Genomic DNA, 19,990 nt, shown 5'->3' on the forward strand with positions numbered 1-19,990 from the left:
GTTTGCCTGCGGGAAAATAAAAGCCTGACTCTTATTCCGTGTCATTGTGAGTGCGGGCAATGTAAAACATTTCGCAAGTTTTTGTTTCACTTGTGATGTTGGTGGCATTCTAAGTGTCGGTCCCATCCTGATGCGCTGTGAGTGTGTTGCCGCTTGGATTCCTGCCTGGTGAGCTGGTGTACCCTGCAGACGAGGTGAAGGAGTTTCCCCTCCGCGGCACCGTGGGCTGTCGCTTGTGTAATATTAGTCAGAGAAGTGATGATTTGTTTTTTTGGCTTTGAGTGTTTGATCACAGCCAATCCGAGCCCCACGCTCTGATAACATCCACATGCAGAGTCTCTGATCAGTCAGAAGTGAGACTGAACGGCGCTGACTGCACAACGAGCCCAGTCTGAAACTCTTCGGCAGCTCCGCGCAGTGTGTGTATGGGACGCAATCTTCCCAGACACCAGGCCAGCTCACTCCTCACACCCCCTCGCCTCGTACCGACTCCCCAGGCGGTAGACAGCAACGCTGCGGCGGCTCGGCCCATCTGCTTTGCAGGTAAGGACCATGCCAAAAGGCGGACAGAAGCTAATACAAGGGGCTGTGGCGATTTAACAAGATGTAATCACGGGTGTTAGCCTGACCATTGAATAACGTTACAGACTGTTAGAATAGTACTTTAAATATGATGTTTAGACAACGGGTTTTGCTGCACCTTTCAGGGAGACGATGTTTCTTTTTCTCAACTCCAGAGCATACAACATTCGAGATGGATCGTAACCATTAACTGATGATAATCTGAAAGTAGGACTCACTTTACACCCACGCACACGCACAGTTCAGTGCATGCCGTATGAACCGTCTTTCCAATGGCATCATATTCACCTGAAGCGGGATCAGTTAGTTTAGGGACCTCAGTGCTTGCAGCCCAGACTAGATAGTACTATTTTGTGTGGATGTGTGTGTTGTAACGGGACCAGGTATCCGGCGGCGGGGCGCTGGTGCATTCTCAGTTGGCTGGAAGAAATGCTGAAGGACACGTTTTGCCTATCTGTGTGGCATTCCACAGGGACCATCATGGAATTCAATCAGCATCCATGGGAATAGGCAAGCATTTTGTTCTTTTTTTTCTCTATCGCTCGCTAAAAATCAGCAACTGCTGTTGAAACATTTCTAGCCTCGTGTGTCAGCGATGTCAGGAAACGTGAATGATATCGCCCTGTTTGCAAAGTTTAACGTGTTGCGCCGAGTAACCAGTCGGGGCCAAATTCGCTTATATGTAACGAGATTGACTGCTCCTGAGACACGGCAAACACACACACACAGACATACAGAACCACACAGAGAGACCTGGAGAAAGCACCTGGTCACCTTTCACATACCCTCATTTCATTGACAATTGGAGATCACAACGCACAAGAGTTTCAGCCACAGCGCCCAGCAACCTTCGGCCAAATTGAGCCTCACTGCCCATCCGCCGCGAAAACTCTGCCACAGAAATTCAAGCTCCGAGAAAGTGATCCGATGCGATGAGGACAGATGGGCGAGGAATTGCTCCTTTTCCAATTTGCCTGTTATAGTAATGGCATATCCCTTTACTTTCGATCAATTACTCTTCTCCAAAATACTCCCTCTCTCAAATGGTGGGAGCGACCTCCAGGTGACCACTTTCACTGGTTAGCAATGCTGCCTCACGGGGACCCGGGTTCGATTCCACCCCCGGGTGGCTGTCTTGTGTGGAGTTTGCACGCTGTGGGTGCTGCGGTTTGTCCAGAGGTGTGCAGGTTAGGGGCAATGGCCATGTTAAACTGCCCGCTGTAGCCAGGGGTGAGCAAACTAGGTGAGCTAACCACGGGAAATGCAGGGTTACAGGGATAGGGCGGGTCTGGGCGGCATGTCCTTAGTTGGGGCGGCGTACACTTTTTAGGCCGAAAGGCCTCTTTCCTAACTGTCGGGCTTCTATGATTCTATGAACTCATTATTTCCGACTAGATCGAAGCCTCTCCGCACACCGGCCACGGTATGTGCATTAAATGGGAAGCTCACTGATGTAAAGCAACTGGGCTAAGTAGCTAGGGCTTAAGGGGTACGGCATTGGTTCTAGAATCGGAGGGCTCTGGGTTCAAGTATCACTTGAGCGCTAAAGTCACCGGGGGTGCTGAGTTGTCTGACTTCTGCCACCTTTTGGATGAGATATTAGAGCACGACAGCCACCACCAGACAGAAGTTCCTACGACGCGATATTGAAGAAGACTTTGGGGAAATTATACTGGGTTACTATTTATCCTTCAATCAGCATCACAGAACAAAAACAGTTTAATTTATTATGGCTCTTTGGCTGCGGGTATCTCCTACATTCTCATCTCAAAAAAATTTACTGCCCGCACCGCTTTGAGGTGGCAGGTGACCGTGGAGATCGCTATATAAATGCAGGTCTTTAAAGTTTTGGCGCCGCTGTGAGGTGGTACGCACCAGCCAGCAGCCGGGGACAGAGAGAATTCGGAGAACGGTGGAGAAACTCTGCAGGTCTGGCAACATCTGTGGCAAGGAGAAACAGAACGTTTCGAGCCCGGCATGACCCTGGCTTCTCGAAACGTTCTCCCTGTTCCCGCATTTCACAAACGCTGAGTTTCTCCAGTGTCCTCCGTGTTTCTCAGAGATTCGCAGCATCCGCAGTATTTTCATTTTCTTCCAGGAGGAATTGCACCTACAGCTAGCTTTCCCGCTCAGTCATGTCAACCCACAACCAACACAAGGGAGCGAATGGGGGAAGCAAAAAGTCAGCGAGCACTACTTTTGTGCAAAACAAAATCTGCTTGAAGATAAAGATGTTGGCGGGAAGATGCTTGACAATCAGAGAATAACACTCCTTTTGGAGCAGGCAGTTTCAGCAAAGCGAAAGCGGGTTTGGTAAGAGGTTGAAACATTGACTTTCGAGCCAATAGTTTGAATTTGATCCTAATTTAACCAGCATTAATTGAGCGGGCCCGGTCTGAAACCGCGTCCATGACAGAATCTCGCATTTTAATCTCATTTTCCGAGTGAGTGAAGAGAGCCCACCATGTTTCTCGGGTCTCCTAGGTAACAGATGTGTTGTCAGTGCTGTTTTGCCTCATGAAACTGCTGGCACCGAAAGCAGGGCTCCAGTCTGCCGTCTCCCGCTCCTCACTAAATTGATGCCAACAACAGACTGACTTATCCAGTGGGTATCTAATCAGATCCCCTTCCCCCACCTACACACACACACACACACACACCACGTCCTCTCCCTCTCTTTATGAAATGCCCTTTGGTCCCTGGCTTCTCACTTTCCAACTAGTCGACGAGGAGGATCGCTCTGATCTGTCCTGCCCGCGCCTCTGCTCTGGGGGTTCGGGACCAGCATAACCCAGAGGCTGGAGGTGCGAAGGCGGGCGATTCGCTCTCTCTCCTCTGGGCTGACCTTCAAGAGAGATTCCCCCCACCCCTACCCCTAAAACGGCCCACAATATGCAATTTCTCCCACTTTGGCGAATCTCTCTCTCTCTCTCTCTCAGCATCATATAGAACTGCTTTCACTTTGACGATGCAAGCCCCGAAATGACTAGTGGTCAGACTAGTGGCCGAATTCAGTGGCTTTAGCGGTTAGCAGTGCTGCCTCACAGTGCTGGGGACCCGTCACTGTGACCCCACCCTCGGGTAACTCTGTGTGTGTTTCCTCCCACACCACAAACCGTTTAGGTTAAAACGGAAGGAAATGCGGATGCTGGAAACTAAAGCCAAAAAAGTGAGGAGGAAGGTTTATCTCTCCACAGATACTGCCAGACCTCCTGAGCTTTTCCAGCAATTTCTATTTTGGTCTCAGCTATACAGGTTATGGGATTAGCCATTAATACGGGGATAGGGTGAGGAGCTGGATCTGGGTTGGAAGACCTTCAATGAGTCTGTGCAGACTCGATGGGCCGAATGGCCGCTGTATGGGATTCAATTCTACGTCTAACATTTTTTTAAAAAGTCCGTCCCTAACCAAATTCTTTTGAGCTAAGACAGGTGAGGGTGGATGTATGCTTAAATTCAGGGTGAGCTGAATTTTAGTTGGATTTCTTTAAGGATTGGGAAGAGTTTATCTGATTAGGACATCGCTAGCTCTCTATCGATTTCAGTGACAGCGCCAGGTACAGTTCCATTGAAGGGCTAAACTTCCTCCACTCCCGGACACTGTCTGTATCCCTGGAGCTCAGGATGATGTCCACACTGCCACAAGACCGCCAGCTCCATCCTTCTGCCACTCATCCTGGTCTCCGGCTCTAACACAATTCCCTGCTTCCCGCTGATGACAAAGACGGGTTCCTGTTAATATCAATGTGACATTCATGGATAGAGGATTTATTTTATTCATTCACGAGATGAGGGTATCACTGGTTCGGCCCAGCATTTATTGCCCATTCCTAATTGTCCAGAGGACAGTTTAAGAATCACCCACATTGCTGTGGGTATGGAATCTCATGTACCCCAGACCAGGTAAGGACGGCACTTTCCTTCCCTAAAGAACAGCTGAAACAGTTTAAGAACACAGCCGATACTTCCACGTGCTTCACACATTGTTCGCCAGAGAACCGATTTACACAGCGTCACAAAGAAACGTTGTAGTGAACAAATAGGGACAACTGACCTGTTGAATGTTTGCTGTCCCCCCACCCCCCTAGCCCGACTTGCAGCCCTGTTTGATTCCTCTCTTATTGATGTAATGGTAGTTGCAACTAGCTGCTGTTCCTTGCTCCCCTAGAGTATCTGTTCTTCGCCTCCTCCCCTACGCTACATGGGACGAAATCGCAGGCATGTAGTTAACCTTCAGATTTAAGACGACCATATCTTAGCTCCACTGCTCTCTTCTCCCTCGTCCCCACTCTGACTCTACTCACTCCCGGCAGATTGTCTGGTCCATGTTCCAAATTCAGTCCTCACTAGCTGTAATTTTCTTAAGTTTTTATTATTCAGGTGGCCGACATCGTTATCTTCCTCCTGCGCCACATACTTCCAAAACTGAGTGCCATTAATTCGATGCACACCCCACCCCCTTTGGAAACTATTTTAGGCTGAGACATATTGTGTATTATCTCAACAACCTAGTAAACCTTCAACTGAGCTTTCACTCAATATCATCTCCAATAGTAATACTGCTTACTTCCATTTCCATAACATCTCCATCTTCTTCATTTCCCTAAAAAGACTGTGTAAATACAAGAGATAATGGGAACTGCAGATGCTGGAGAATCCAAGATAATAAAATGTGAGGCTGGATGAACACAGCAGGCCCAGCAGCATCTCAGGAGCACAAAAGCTGACGTTTCGGGCCTCTCTGATGAAGGGTCTAGGCCCGAAACGTCAGCTTTTGTGCTCCTGAGATGCTGCTTGGCCTGCTGTGTTCATCCAGCCTCACATTTTATTATCTGTGTAAATACAAGATTTGCTGCTGTTGTCTTTGACTGTGGAAGTTACAATTTGAAATCAGTGGAGCCGCAATGTATAATTAATCAAATTAAACCTGGAAATGCTGGCACGCAGTGCACAGTTTGCAACTCACTGTATACAAAGCTTGCAAGAGGCAGAAACAGAAGAATTCAAATGAAAAAGTTAACAGCTGGTCTAAATTTCTAACATGAGAAACTCAATATAACCTATGATATACTGATAGTCCAAACTATGTGCGATCTTCATATGGGGTCCACTACAAACCCCAGAGTAGCTAACTTGAAAAAAATCTGAGTGAAACTTTTGATTAAATAAAAATGAGACACATTTCATAACTATTGCAAAGCCATTTTTACATGTATCATGATGGAAATAAGTTAGATGTCTTGGAGTTGAGAACTCTATAACTGGCTTTTGGTATATGCAGCACTGCATGTAAATTTAGTTAGTATCAAATAGATATAGTGATTCATAGTATGATTATATCATAAAAGGTTGTAAAACATGCTAAAGTGCTTAATAGGGCATTGTTGTGGTGCAATAGTAGTATCCCTACCTCTAAGTCAGGAGGCTTGGGCTCAAGCCCCACCTGCTCTAGAGGTGTGTAACAACATTTCTCATCAGGTTGATAAAAAAAACAAAAATATGACAACACGCCATGTAACAAGCATTAGGACAGAAGACTAAAAATTTGATCGATGAGGTAGGTTTCAAGGAGACTCTTAAGAGAGCAGAAATAGAGAGGCTTAATGAAGAAGTTCCAGAATTTAGGACTTAGACAGTCAAAGGGAGAGTAGAATGAGTAACAGCAGGGATGTTCAAGAAGCCACAATTAAAGTGCAGATATTGCAGAGGATTCTGTAAGCAATAAAAACTGTGAAGGAAGGTTTCAGTAGCAGAGAACAAAAACAGAAATTGCTGGAAAAGCTCAGCATATCTGGCAGTATCTGTGAAGAAAAAAATTCAGAGTTAACGTTTCGGGTCCGGTGACCCTTCCTCAGGACTGTGAGAGAGAGTAGGAGAGAGCTGTGGCAGGGGTGAAATCAGACAATTTTACAGAGGTGGAAATAGGTTGGCTTGGCAATTGCATAGATATATGACTAAATAGCTATCATACAACCAAATATGAAGTTGTGAAAAAATTGAGACAGAGACAGGGATTGAGCCAAAAGAGCGAAGAGAGTTTATGAGGATTAAAGACAATGCCTTCACGCTTCCCAATAATTACTTGGAGGAAATATTTTCTCACAATATGCTGGATGACAGTCAAGCAGTGTAATATCATAAAGATGGGCAAAGAGAAATTAGTGAAGGTGGCTGTAAGTGAAAACTGGGTGTGCCTGTGTAAAGAGATGTTATGTTTTCATATGATATTGCGTAAGGGCAACATGAAGTTGAGAAATAGGAGAAATATTGGTTATTTCTTTTCATTAAATTTGTATCTCAGTTATTCCCTTTCACTAACTTTGTATTTGTGTGGGATGAGAATGACCCCAAAATATTTTTTGCTTAAAATTCATCTAAAACTCTAACCAAATGCTCTATCTAGATATGGCTGAAAATCTGTCATTGGATGTGGGTCACTCTGTCATAGTTGGTTTGATTGCCTGGTACGTTGTAAGATTAAGAGTTGATCACTTCGCAGACTAGAGGCTTATGTGTACTATTTCAATAAAGGTTCTATTCCCCGAAGGATATCAGCAAATCATTAGGGCAATTAACACAACCTGACAGCTTTCATGACTGCTTCATGTGCTAAATAACCAATTATATGAACTTAATTTTGCAACTGGCAAGGTAAACGCAAACTCTAAAATCCAATTATGTATAATGCAGCATCACTCTCATAGTCATCATTGTAAATACTTCTTTTGAAACTTACTTAGTGAGCTGTACCTCTCCATCATTCATGGACAACGATTCTCCTCAGTTTGGAGATTACTTCATCCTGAGTACACTTGTTATGGTCAAGAACCAGATGTTTCATATAGTCCCAAATAGGTGTTCCAGAGATGTGGGGAGCAGTTTCTTAAGAGCCCTGAAGTTGTCATATGAACCATATATATCTGGTCACATGCTCAAACAGTGATAAACCCAATTATGATACTTCGGGGAGACTTAACCATCATCATTATGTTCTAGTGTCTTGGATCGCAGTGTATATCCAAGGTTCTTTTTTGTTTCGACTAAATTTAGTTAAGAGAAGATTTTAAAATAGCAATTTGCTTAAATATGAACCTTCATTGAGCAATAATAAAAAGACAAAAAAAAGGAACATTTATTGAGCAGACAAAAAAGGAAAAACACAACAAGCCTCATGCCCTTCGGCCCATTGGGACTCCTGGATTGATGGCTGGTCTGGAGGCTGAGGTTGTTCCTGGCGCCATTCATGATCCTGGTCCAAGGTGAAGTCCAACAACTTGGAACAAAACTCTCTCGCTCTCTTTAGCAGTGTAACAAACAGTCAGTACAGAAAACACACAAAAGCAACATTAACTTGGCTGTCTTCGGCATGTACAGGAATGTCCAAAGGACTCATTCAAGGTCACAAAGATCTTGAATCTCATCAATAAATCTAGCCCATCAGCCCATCTTATACTCGAGACTACTGGTGACGCATTCAGTTTACTGAATGCAGAAAATTCAACAAAAATGCCATCAAGCTTCAATGACTGCCTGGTACACTTGCAAAACAATCCTAAATCTTCATTGCATGCAGGGCACTTGCAAGCATTAGATAGGCAGAGGTTTGCTGGGGATAACTTCATGTTCTTGCCCAGATCCATAATTGCTCGGCAAATCACTGCAATGTTGCAATGAATTTCTGAATTGCCACAGCATGACTTACAGATTGCTGATCCCTTATACGTAAACCCCTCCACTGTCACCTGTAATCCCTAAATTATATGACCTTGTGAGGAATTTGTGGAGTAACAGAAATTTTATTTTTGTCTAGCTGACCTGCAAGCCCAAAACTCAAATTTCTATGTGAAGATTTCTAAAGTCAAGACAAGGCATACACTTAAAATCCCAAAACTCAATGGGATAATGATCTATGAATTAATTATTTCCACCTAGGAGTGAGATATTATTCCACCTTTATGACAACAGCATTTAGCTCTTTTGTAATACTTTACAGAACATCTAAGAGGTTCTTTTGATTAACTGGCAATTTTAGCCAGGTTCCTAGTGATCTGAACTAGGCTTTTACAATTCAAGTTTGTGTGAAACTGCCAATATTATTTTAGTGTGTTCAAGACCTGCCCCTGAGTTGTAATGCCAATTTCATGCCCCTGCATACATGAAACTGCTCAGCAGCATTATGACTACATTTATGGTGATTAATGAACTGCACAAGGGCTAACAAAGGGACTTAATTGTTCTTCTCAAGTTGACACAACATTGATTAAAGGGCTGTTGTGGTGCAGTGCTTGTATTCTAGAGTTTTAAGTCCCAGCTGCTCCAGAGGTGTGTCGTAACATGCCTGAACAGGTTGATTAAAAATACTTTGCAAGTTACTCAGTAACTCAAATGGTAGAACTCATGGCGTCTATGTGAGTTTAAATTCTAGGCTTCTGAAGAAGTTCATCCTAGACTTGAAACATTAACTCTTATTTCTCACACCATAGAGGCTGCCAGATTTGCTGAGTTTCTCCAGCATTTTCTGCGTTTCTTTCACAAATCTGAACTCTACTAATGTCCTGTTGCCGGTTGTATGAATGAACAAAACGAATAATGAGAAAGTAGGGAGAACTGAGGAATAGGCACAATTACAGACCTATTTCTCATGTATTCTCAGATGGAGCTGTGGTTACCATGCACAACACCCTCTGATAGAGGTGCCTCAGAGCCAAGGTCAGAGAGTGTATCTTCACAGGTGCAAATGTCAGTCAATATAAAGAGTGCTAGCTGAAACTCAAAAGACTGTAAGAAATGATCTAGGGTCAACTCAAAGTGCAAATCTTACACAAATATGTCATAAATTCGGCAGGATTAGGGTCAATTTCATACACTGATTGTGAATTATGCGGAACGCCTTTTACGTTAGACATTAATAAATCACTCCAGCCTAATGGAGTCCTTGGCTGAAGATCATAACCAACTGGATGAAAGAAGGGGAGAGGAAGGCTGGAGCATTTTGTGTGATTCCAACACTTTAGCAACCTCACACATACAGAAGTCTAATACAAATATACAATATACTAAAATTGCTATAAGTAGGCTGTGTATGCAAACATGCACTTAAATACATACACAACATGTGGACAACGTATACACACACATGATGTGTACACAAACGCTCGTATACAAATGCTCAAACAGAGATTCTGCAAATAACAAAATACTGTCCAGGTGATTTATAAATTAATTAGTTTTTAATCTCCCCAAAGGTGGAAATAAACTTGCAAACAAATGTTCTACATTTTATTTCTAATAACTGCTTTATTAAAATGTTAAATACATTTAAAGGTAAATGTAAAAATGAAAACAAAGTATCATGGATGCTGGAGACCTGAAATAAAAACAATGTGCTTGAGAAACTCAGTTTGTCTTGAAGCACTTATGAAAAGAGAAAAACAGCATTAAAATTTCGTGTCTAACATGACTCATCTTTGAAGAAGTCGTATTGAACTTGAAATGTTAACTCTGTATTGCTCTGCACAGATTCTGAAAATGAATGCATATTGACATGGAAAAGATGCATTATTAATAATAAATACAATTAGAAGTAAACATAAAAGACTTTTTCATACTAATCAGAGATAATGGGAACTGCCGATGCTGGAGAATTCCAAGATAATAAAATGTGAGGCTGGATGAACACAGCAGGCCAAGCAGCATCTCAGGAGCACAAAAGCTGATGTTTCGGGCCTAGACCCTTCATCAGAGAGGGGGATGGGGAGAGGGAACTGGAATAAATAGGGAGAGAGGGGGAGGCGGACCGAAGATGGAGAGTAAAGAAGATAGGTGGAGAGAGTATAGGTGGGGAGGTAGGGAGGGGATAGGTCAGTCCAGGGAAGACGGACAGGTCAAGGAGGTGGGATGAGGTTAGTAGGTATATGGGGGCGCAGCTTCGGGTGGGAGGAAGGGATGGGTGAGAGGAAGAACCGGTTAGGGAGGCAGAGACACGTTGGACTGGTTTTGGGATGCAGTGGGTTGGGGGGAAGAGCTGGGCTGGTTGTGTGGTGCAGTGGGGGGAGAGGACGAACTGGGCTGGCTTAGGGATGCAGTAGGGGAAGGGGAGATTTTGAAACTGGTGAAGTCCACATTGATACCATATGGCTGCAGGGTTCCCAGGCGGAATATGAGTTGCTGTTCCTGCAACCTTCGGGTGGCATCATTGTGGCAGTGCAGGAGGCCCATGATGGACATGTCATCCAGAGAATGGGAGGGGGAGTGGAAATGGTTTGCGACTGGGAGGTGCAGTTGTTTGTTGCGAACTGAGCGGAGGTGTTCTGCAAAGCGGTCCCCAAGCCTCCGCTTGGTTTCCCCAATGTAGAGGAAGCCGCACCGGGTACAGTGGATGCAGTATACCACATTGGCAGATGTGCAGGTGAACCTCTGCTTAATGTGGAATGTCATCTTGGGGCCTGGGATAGGGGTGAGGGAGGAGGTGTGGGGGCAAGTGTAGCATTTCCTGCGGTTGCAGGGGAAGGTGCCGGGTGTGCTGGGGTTGGAGGGCAGTGTGGAGCGAACAGGGGAGTCACGGAGAGAGTGGTCTCTCCGGAAAGCAGACAGACTTTTCATACGTTGACCCTTGAAATTACTAGGAGGATAGCAGACTGTTAGAAATTTGACTGTAACCTCCGACAGAAATGTTTCAGAATCCGATGCATATTTCGTCAGAAACTGTTTTCACTGTGCATATTTGCCATTCAGAGTATTAATTTTTTTAGTACTCTGAGCCTGACCCTCTTAATAACTGCTAATTAATGTAACTTAAAAAGAGTAATGATGAAGGAAAGATTAAAAAAAAGTCGAAATAACCTGATAGCCAGTGGGTGGAAGATGTCACATTAATAGAAACTGGCATTTATTTGACAGTCCTTACGTGGAGCAACATCTCTGAATGCCTTGCAGAAAGGAGAATTTGTGAGCAAACAAGAAGTGAAGGGAAATAGGTGCAAAATTGATTTTTATCAGGCTTTTGAACCAAGTTCAAGATGTAGCAAAATAAACCTGTGTGAAGTTACTAATACTACGGAACACATCTGGGTTTAAATGGTTCGAGGTAAACTGATGGTCCAGGCTATTAGCAGCACTGGAAATGCAAGGTGCCATATTAGCAGCATAACAAAGACCTTGTAAAAATCTCTTCAGTTCATTCTAAAATGGACTGATAAGGCTCGCCCTATGAAATACCACAATATCTGATCTCCATAGAACTCCTTCCATGGTGTAACTGAACATAATCACTGTTTGAATGCTTAATAAGAACCTGCTTATCAATCACATCCTTTGGAATAAGATACCAAAAACAAATACTATTCTCTTATTGATAGTGCTACCCATGAGCATGAGCCATTGAACAAACTAAAAGCTTTCAGTGCTTACACCTGAGAAACACACATCAGACCCTGTCTGAGAAGTTAATAGAGAACTACAGTCCCTGTCATTGCTATCCCTGTTGGATGACTTGACTACACGTAAGGGCAGGCTTTCACCCACTCCTTTGAGCATTGCACTATGTTCACTTGTCACTTTTACACATTATCTGTGGCAGGAAGCTCATCATGTCGAGCAACTATCATTCTAACCCTATATCCTCACCTCCCTTGTGTATGGGGACACAAGCTACTTTTTCAAAAAGAATCACATTATTATCAAAGCATAATGATAAAATGGTCAGAACCTATCTTAGTACATTTTTAATTTATGAAAATATTAATACAGTTATTTAATCATATGATTAACAGCCTTAATCATTTAATTAAAAGATGAGTTTAGTCTTGTTGTGGAGTTTGGACAATGTTGTAACATTAAATAAGTCTTCTTAACTTTTTCATTGGCTTTACTTTTAAGTTAAAGCTTCTGTCTTCAACTATGCATTGTATTAAGACTGAACATCATGGTTACTGTTGGATAAACTGATAGAAAAGCTCTACTGGTTTACAATAAAAAATTGTATAACAAAGACAAACTGTATGCTTTTTGTTGCACTAAATATACTTCCTATATGATTTGCTGTTTTGCTCTGAGATATGGTTCATCTATATGACTATGACATGTTCATTTGAATCAGTTGTGCTCAGTTGGTCTCTTTTATCCAATGGAACAATCTACATATTGTCATTCTTTTGCCTATGTTAAGAATATGAGAATATATAAAATATCCATCTTGTCCATTGACCTGTTTAGTCATTCAATACGATTAAGATTAATCCTAAGCTTCAGTTCCACTTTCCTGCTTGTTTTCCATATCCCTTGATTCTTTGAGAGACCAAAGGTCTGTCAATCCCACCCTGAAATGCATTCAATGATGGAGAATGCACAGCACTTTGGTGTACAGAATTCCAAACATTTACAATCCAGACAGTGCAGTAATTTCTCATCATCTCTGTCCTGAGTGATTGGCTTTTTATCCACAAGCTGTGCCTGTATGTTTTCAATACCCCAACCAGCAGGAACAATCTTACATACTCAACAACCTAGAATGTCCAGCATTCACAGTGTACATTGCATAAACATTGTATACTTCTAATCCTGTTTCTATCAAATGGTGCATTATACTTACTTCATTCATGCTATGTAAGAGCTGTTCCAACATCACAATGACTGTAGTTCTATTTTGATGATTTATAATTAATGGAAATTTTGACAAATATTGTGGGACTACTTCCCTGCACTGCAATTGGTATGAAGTTGTCATTTCAATCCATAAGTGGAAATAAAGCTTAGTGAGATGGAATTTTATTAACATTCTGCTTAATGAGCAAAGGATGGCACAATCTTCACTGTCAAAGCTTTCTGTGAGTACATTGCATGGAACCGTCAATAGAATGTGGGTTAGCCAGCTTTTACTGTTCTTATTAAAGATTTGTTAGTAAATGGTTAAGTAAATGCAATAGCTCTGGACAGCATCTACAAAAGGGTTGCAACTAGCATTCCAGAAAGTGTTGCTCTGGGATAAGGGAGAGAGAACTTACAAATTTCAGAGTATTCCAGCCAAAATATTCTGTGTAATCATTTGATAAATGACTTTTCAAATCTGTTTTCAGAGTGTGGTGGCTCACAGCCTCTTAACCCAGATACTTATGGAACTTCTACACTCATTTATATTAGCTTGCATTAATTTCTGCTTTCACAGTCAACACATTTTGAATTGAAACACTAATTCAAAGCCCTGATTTTAACTTAGCCTGCTTGGTGGGAATGAAACAGGTTCAGGTCACGTGCCCATGTTACACCTCATCGATTTCAGCCTTGGCTAGGACCAGAACTGCAGCCCTGGCCCTTCTCCTATGTTTCTAAAGAAATAACTACCATAAATACAGTTGACCAAGATATCAATGTTCTCATCAACATATATTTCATTAGGTGGCTTTTGGTCCTTTGTAGATACACAATCAATTGTAGTTGAACTAGAAGGTCACTGTAGTTCAGGCACAGAGCTTGAAGAAGTGTAGACTGATTTACACAGAAAAGAAAATGCAAACATTATAAAATTGCACAGTAGCATCTAATTTTTCCATGACTTTTTCACTTGATGGGCAGACCTCTGCGAGAACCAAAGTAGACACCAAATGGAACCATGAGAACAATGTCAACTTTGCCTCCAACTAAGAGAAATGCCATCGCTATCCAGTACTCCATCTAGTGGAGTGTCCAAGAGTTAATAAACTCTCAAATGAATGATGCATCCGACGTTTTGGACCCAAGTATGCCATCTCCTGGTTGTGACAAGACAATTCAGCTACAGCATTCTTGTTGCTGATTTGCTTTTATGGCCTGTAACTTGTAAATAAAAACAGGTTCACAAATTGTGAACAACAAATTAGCAAAGTAGCCCCGTGAATTCATGCCCACAATTATCCATCTGATCTATTCTGCGTATTGTGGTACTGTGGGAAGGAAGGAAAGTCTTCTTCGTCTTGGGAGGGAAGAAAGAAGAGAAAAAAATAACATGGGCTTCACAGTAATCAAGAGCAGCACTAGGAGAGCTCCAGGAGCTAATCTGCGATCTGGTTTCTTAACCACAAGCATTCTGTATTTAGGTTACATGCTTTACACCACAAGCCACTTCACAGGAGTGCAATCAAGCCAACATTGACACTGAACTGAAGGTGGAGACATTAGGATAGATGACGAAGTGCTTGGCCAAAGAGCTAAATTTAAAAACAGCATCTTAAAGCAGGAAAGAGAGATGGTTGGGCAAAGAGGCTAGGGGAAGTAATGTCAAGATGGGGTTAAGGTTAGGGATAGCTGCCAACATTGGAGTGAAAATAATGCAATTTGTGGCCATTGACTAAACAGAAAATGTGTATTAAACATGAAAGTAAGACGATAGCTAAAAAGCTTAGAATGCATCTAAGAATTGAAATAAAAATCTCACTAAAAGCAATATGTGGGTGTCGGTTTATTTCAGAAATAATAACCTATAACTCCTTAAGAACATATGCATTACCATGCAGGAAGAATGAAATAGTTATGTTATGTACAAAATTAGGAAAAATTAATGCATCCTTTTCATCAAAAGGTGTTGAATTCTGCTTCACTGTTGATTTGTTTTTATTTGTAGGATGTATCAAAAAACTGTCATCCTTCTATTTCTGATGGGGATGTTAATGGTGGCGGTGGAGATGAAGAAAAATCGTCCTCCAGGAGCCATCCCACCCCTTTACAAGGGAAGCACTAACAGCTCAGAGAAACGCACACATCGGAGGCAGGACGTTCTAGCTTCCAGTCAAGAGGCGCTGGTGGTAACAGAGAGAAAGTACTTGAAGAGTGATTGGTGCAAAACCCAGCCCCTTAGACAGACCATCAACGAGGATGGTTGTGTGAGCCGAACTGTCATCAACAGATTCTGCTACGGACAGTGCAACTCCTTCTACATCCCCAGGCATGTCAAAAGGGATCAAGAATCCTTCCAGTCCTGCGCCTTCTGTAAACCACAAAAATTTACTACCCTGACTGTCAAACTGAACTGCCCTGACCTGCAGCCTCCCTTCAGACATAAGAAAATCCAACGAGTCAAGCAGTGCAAATGTATATCAGTAAATGTGAATGACTGGAGCAAGCAGTGAGATAAGATAAACAATCACAGTCTCTCCAGTCTGTAGGAAGTACTCCCAACTCTCAATGCTGCCATCAGATAGATACCCATAGAAAGCAAGCACGGTACAAAACCTGCCCTCATGTGCGAGTATGTTTTTAGTTTTGCGTGGCTAACCTTGAGCGGGGAGTTTTGAATTGGGCACACCGGCACTCAAAATTGGATGTCAATAACTTTTTTTGCATAAATGGGTGTAAAATTCTTTTGAAGAAATTTTCTTTAAACATTGAATTCTAATATTAAAAGCTTCCCAGTCACAGACTCCACAAATAGTCGAAACACAGTCTTTATTCTACAGACACTATTCTGTCTTTAAAGTTTTTTTTAAACAGTCTGGACATTTTCACTTTTAGTTTACTCACTGCTGTCGCCTGCTATATGATATGGATATGGTGCCAAAACAGATAGGAGACTTTTTGATGGTTCACTGCAGATAAGAGAATTTGAACCGCTTAGACTGTGGACAGACAAGAAATGCGCTCCTTGGAAGCACAAAGATAGAGACTGGGATTGAGCCGGCACTCTGCACCTCTGGACTGCTAGAAATCCAAACTTTCAGCGATGTTTTATATGGGAATATTCTGATCAACCTGCATTGAAGAATATAGTATATATTTAATTATTCCAAACATTGTTTAATTATTGCTGTCCTTTTTTTCTGCCTTCTATATTTCAGTACTCATGACCATATGTTTTGTACATGCACGTATGAATTAATGGCACTTTTCCAACATCATCCCATTGAAGCTGAACATAGCAAAGGCACTAAAAGTCGTCGGATTATATTTTCCTTTCTTTTTTAAACGATTATTGTTAATATATGATGAAAGTGTAAATTAGTAGTTATTGATGTATATTCTTTATTTTATCTTTGGTAAGTTGCATGTAGACAGTATTTTGTTCTGACAATTCAGAAGTGCCAGTGATCCATATTTTGGAAGTCTCACTAATACTCCCCTGTAATGAAATGCAGTGAGTCTGGTGTATGATTATGCTGTGTATAGTACCACGTAGAAATGCCAGTGGAAATATAACCATTACAATGTCATTATATTACTTAAGGGTAAAGTTATTGCCATGAACATTTTTACTCATTTAAGACCTCCCAGTGAAGTGTAAATATACCAAATATAACTGCAAATTAAACAGAACATTTGGGAAAATTGCTATTCTACAGATGAAGTGATTTTAAGCACTTGGCATCCAAATCTCGGACTCAAAAGACACAAAGAGCAAAGTTACTTATAATTGAATAGTTTGGTTGGTTGATAGACAAAAGCATTTTTCACTGTCCACTGCATCAATCATCATTCAAATAGTTTTGCAGTGTGGCTGCATTTCTTAGAGCTATACTTTGCTTAAGTCTGCTTAGCAATTGAATGCTGCATGAACATACAACATACAAAGTGCTAGACCCGAGCAGACTTACTGACTGAGATTTTGGGATGATACCGATGATTTCGTTCTATTGACGGTGATAGATTGAATGTTAAACTTTGGTCATTTGCAATGCTGATGGCTCACCAAACCCAAATGTGACCCACAAGTTCTCAGACAGAGTGCAGTTTTTCAATAATTTAAATGTAATCTGTGCATCCAGTCTTCTTTGCTGGATCCAGACCTTCTTCATCCAGACTGTGCAATTCTGCTCCATTTATTTTAACTGTACCGTAGACAATGTTACTTCATCCAACTGCACAAACAGCTATGAATTTAAAAAGTTTTATTTCATTTGATTTATGACATTTTTAAAGCACTTTGTCTTGGTCACCAGAAGTCTATTTTCCTTTTTTAAGTTGTGAGCAGAGAATAAGGAATTCGCCTGGGAGCTGGACATTCATCTCATGCAGTCAACTGATATTATTTGTGATTTGCCAGCATGCATTCAGTTCTGGTAATTTCTCTTCTCCATGATGGGGGAGCTGGTCCTGTAATTTTACAACCAACCTGGAACTACTTAATGAGAAATTTCCTTTTAGTTTCTTGAATTACTTACGATAGCTTTCTTAGCTATGGGATGAAGACAGTAGCATTACAGCATTGTAGATCTCTATTTTAGTATGCACATTTGACAACGTATTAGCCTGCCAGCTCTATTAATGTATCATTGCACAAGGTGTCACTCAGGTAGATAAACTGTGTTACCGAATGCAGTATAAGTAGTCATAATTTACCTGGAGAGTGGAGGTCAAGCATTCTGAATCTCACATCAATAAATCATTTCCATTGAGTAGTAACCTAAATGACTCATTTAGGCCAACAATGAAGAGAACTGAAGTACTCCTGTGGTTCCCCAGTCTGACAGTCCTTTCCATCCGTATAGAATAACAATACATGTATCCTTCAAATATTACAGACAACTTAATATTCAAATAGTAAGAAATTTGATAATCCCTGTCACCACATTTAAATGCCCATTAATCACATCTAACACCTGAACCCAGTAAGTATTGAGCAAACTGTTCTGTTTGATACATTCAAACTGCTATGTCACTGAGGTTTGTCCTAACGATGCAATGTTCCTATCAGGGATCCTGATGTAGAAAAGCAGTTGCCTTGTATTGGTTAGACGAACTTCCAAAGTTCCATGGATATTATCAAAATGAAGAAATGCTATGAAACTGAGAAAAATGTTATTTTATAGATATTCTGTGAATTATATAGATAACATAATAAAAAAAATTCTTGAATTAAAGGAAATCACTTTGTTCATTTTTGTGAATTATGTCCCCCTAAACTGTTCAGACCACTTGACCCATAGAGTCCACACATAGCCTGTAACCCAGCATTCTCCAAGGCTAATCCTAGCCTACACAGCCCTGGACACTACGGGTAATTTAGCATGGCCAATCCACCTAACCTGCACAGTTTAGGACAGTAGGATTGAACCAGAACACCTGGAGGAAACACACACAGACATAGGGAGAATGTGCAAACTCAACAAAGACACTGACCTAAGGGTAAAGCTGAACGTGGGTCTCTGGCATTATGAGGCAGCAGTACTTACCACTGAGCTGCTGTGCCAGCCCATATAAGTCAAAGTTATCTGCAAAGTTTGATGCAGCATTTGCAATAATTTTGTTGAGGTGATTAATAACTACAGATCAGTACACTCATTTGTTTTTACATGACAGCGTCTCATTTTCCACCTGGGGACTCTGTAGTACGTAGGACTCAACATCAAGGCTCAGCCTCAGGCTGAAGGAACTAACATTTAGAACAGATGAGGAGGAATTTCTTTGGTCAGAGGGTGGCTCATCTGTGGGACTCATTGCCACAGAGGGCTGTGGAGGCCTAGTCATTTAGTGTATTTAAGACAGAGATAGATAGTTTCTTGATTAGTATGGAGATCAAGGGTTCCAGAGAGAAGGCAGGAGAATGGGGTTGTGAAACATATCAGCCATGATTGAATGGTGGAGCAGTCATAATGGGTCAAACAGCCTAATTCTGCTCCGACGTGTTATGGCCCTACAGTCTCATAACCTTCGAGCATGATTTCGTCCTTCCATTTGTTTCACCGATCTCCACATCCCAGACCTGCCATGATTTTTTTCTATTTCATTTGTGGGATGTGGGTGACACTGGCTGGCCAGCATTTAATGCCTGTCCCCAGTTGCCCTTGAGACGGTAGTGGTGAGTTACCTTCTTGAACTGATGGAGTCTACCTGCTATAGGATGCCAATGATACACTTAGGGAGGGAATTACAGGATTTTGATCCAGCAACAGTGAAGGAATGGTGACATATTTCCAAGCCAGTATGATAAATGGCTTGCACGGCAGCTTGTAGTTGGTGGTGTTCTCATATATCTGCTGCCCTTGTTCCTCTAAATGAAAGTTGTTGTGGGTTTAGAAGATGCTGTCTTAGGATCTTTGGTGAATTTCTGCAGTACATCTTGTAGATAGAACACACTGTTGTTAATGAATATCTATAGTGGAGGAAGCAGATACTGGTGTTGGTGTGGTGCTAGTCAAGCAGACTGCTTTATCCTGCATGATGTCAAGCTTCTTGAATGTTGTTGGGGCAGCATTCATCCAGGCAAGAGAAAAGTATTCATCACACTTCTGACTTGTGTCTTGTAGGTGGTGGACAGGCTTTGGGGAGTGAAAAGTTGAGTTACTCCCAGCAGTATTCCAAGCTGCTGACATATTTTTGTAGCCATTGTGTTTATACGGTGAGTCCAGTTGAGTTCATGTTCAATAGTAATCCCAAGGATGTTGATAGTGGGGTACTCAGTGATGGCAACACCATTGAATGTCAAGGTGTGGTGGTTAGATTGTGT

At 41.8% G+C, this 19,990-nt stretch overlaps 1 protein-coding gene across 1 annotated transcript; it reads left to right on the plus strand.

Moving 5' to 3' along the window:
• The first annotated feature begins 327 nt into the window (after window positions 1-327).
• grem2b (gremlin 2, DAN family BMP antagonist b) lies at window positions 328-18,329 on the plus strand. Its single transcript, XM_048536301.2, has 2 exons — window positions 328-543; window positions 15,176-18,329. Exon 2 carries the CDS (start codon window positions 15,177-15,179, stop codon window positions 15,678-15,680), a length of 504 nt encoding a protein of 167 aa, XP_048392258.1. The 5' UTR covers window positions 328-543; window position 15,176; the 3' UTR covers window positions 15,681-18,329.
• The last annotated feature ends 1,661 nt before the right edge of the window (window positions 18,330-19,990 follow it).

Source organism: Stegostoma tigrinum, chromosome 9 (genome assembly GCF_030684315.1).
Source record: "Stegostoma tigrinum isolate sSteTig4 chromosome 9, sSteTig4.hap1, whole genome shotgun sequence".
Lineage (NCBI taxonomy): Eukaryota > Metazoa > Chordata > Chondrichthyes > Orectolobiformes > Stegostomatidae > Stegostoma > Stegostoma tigrinum.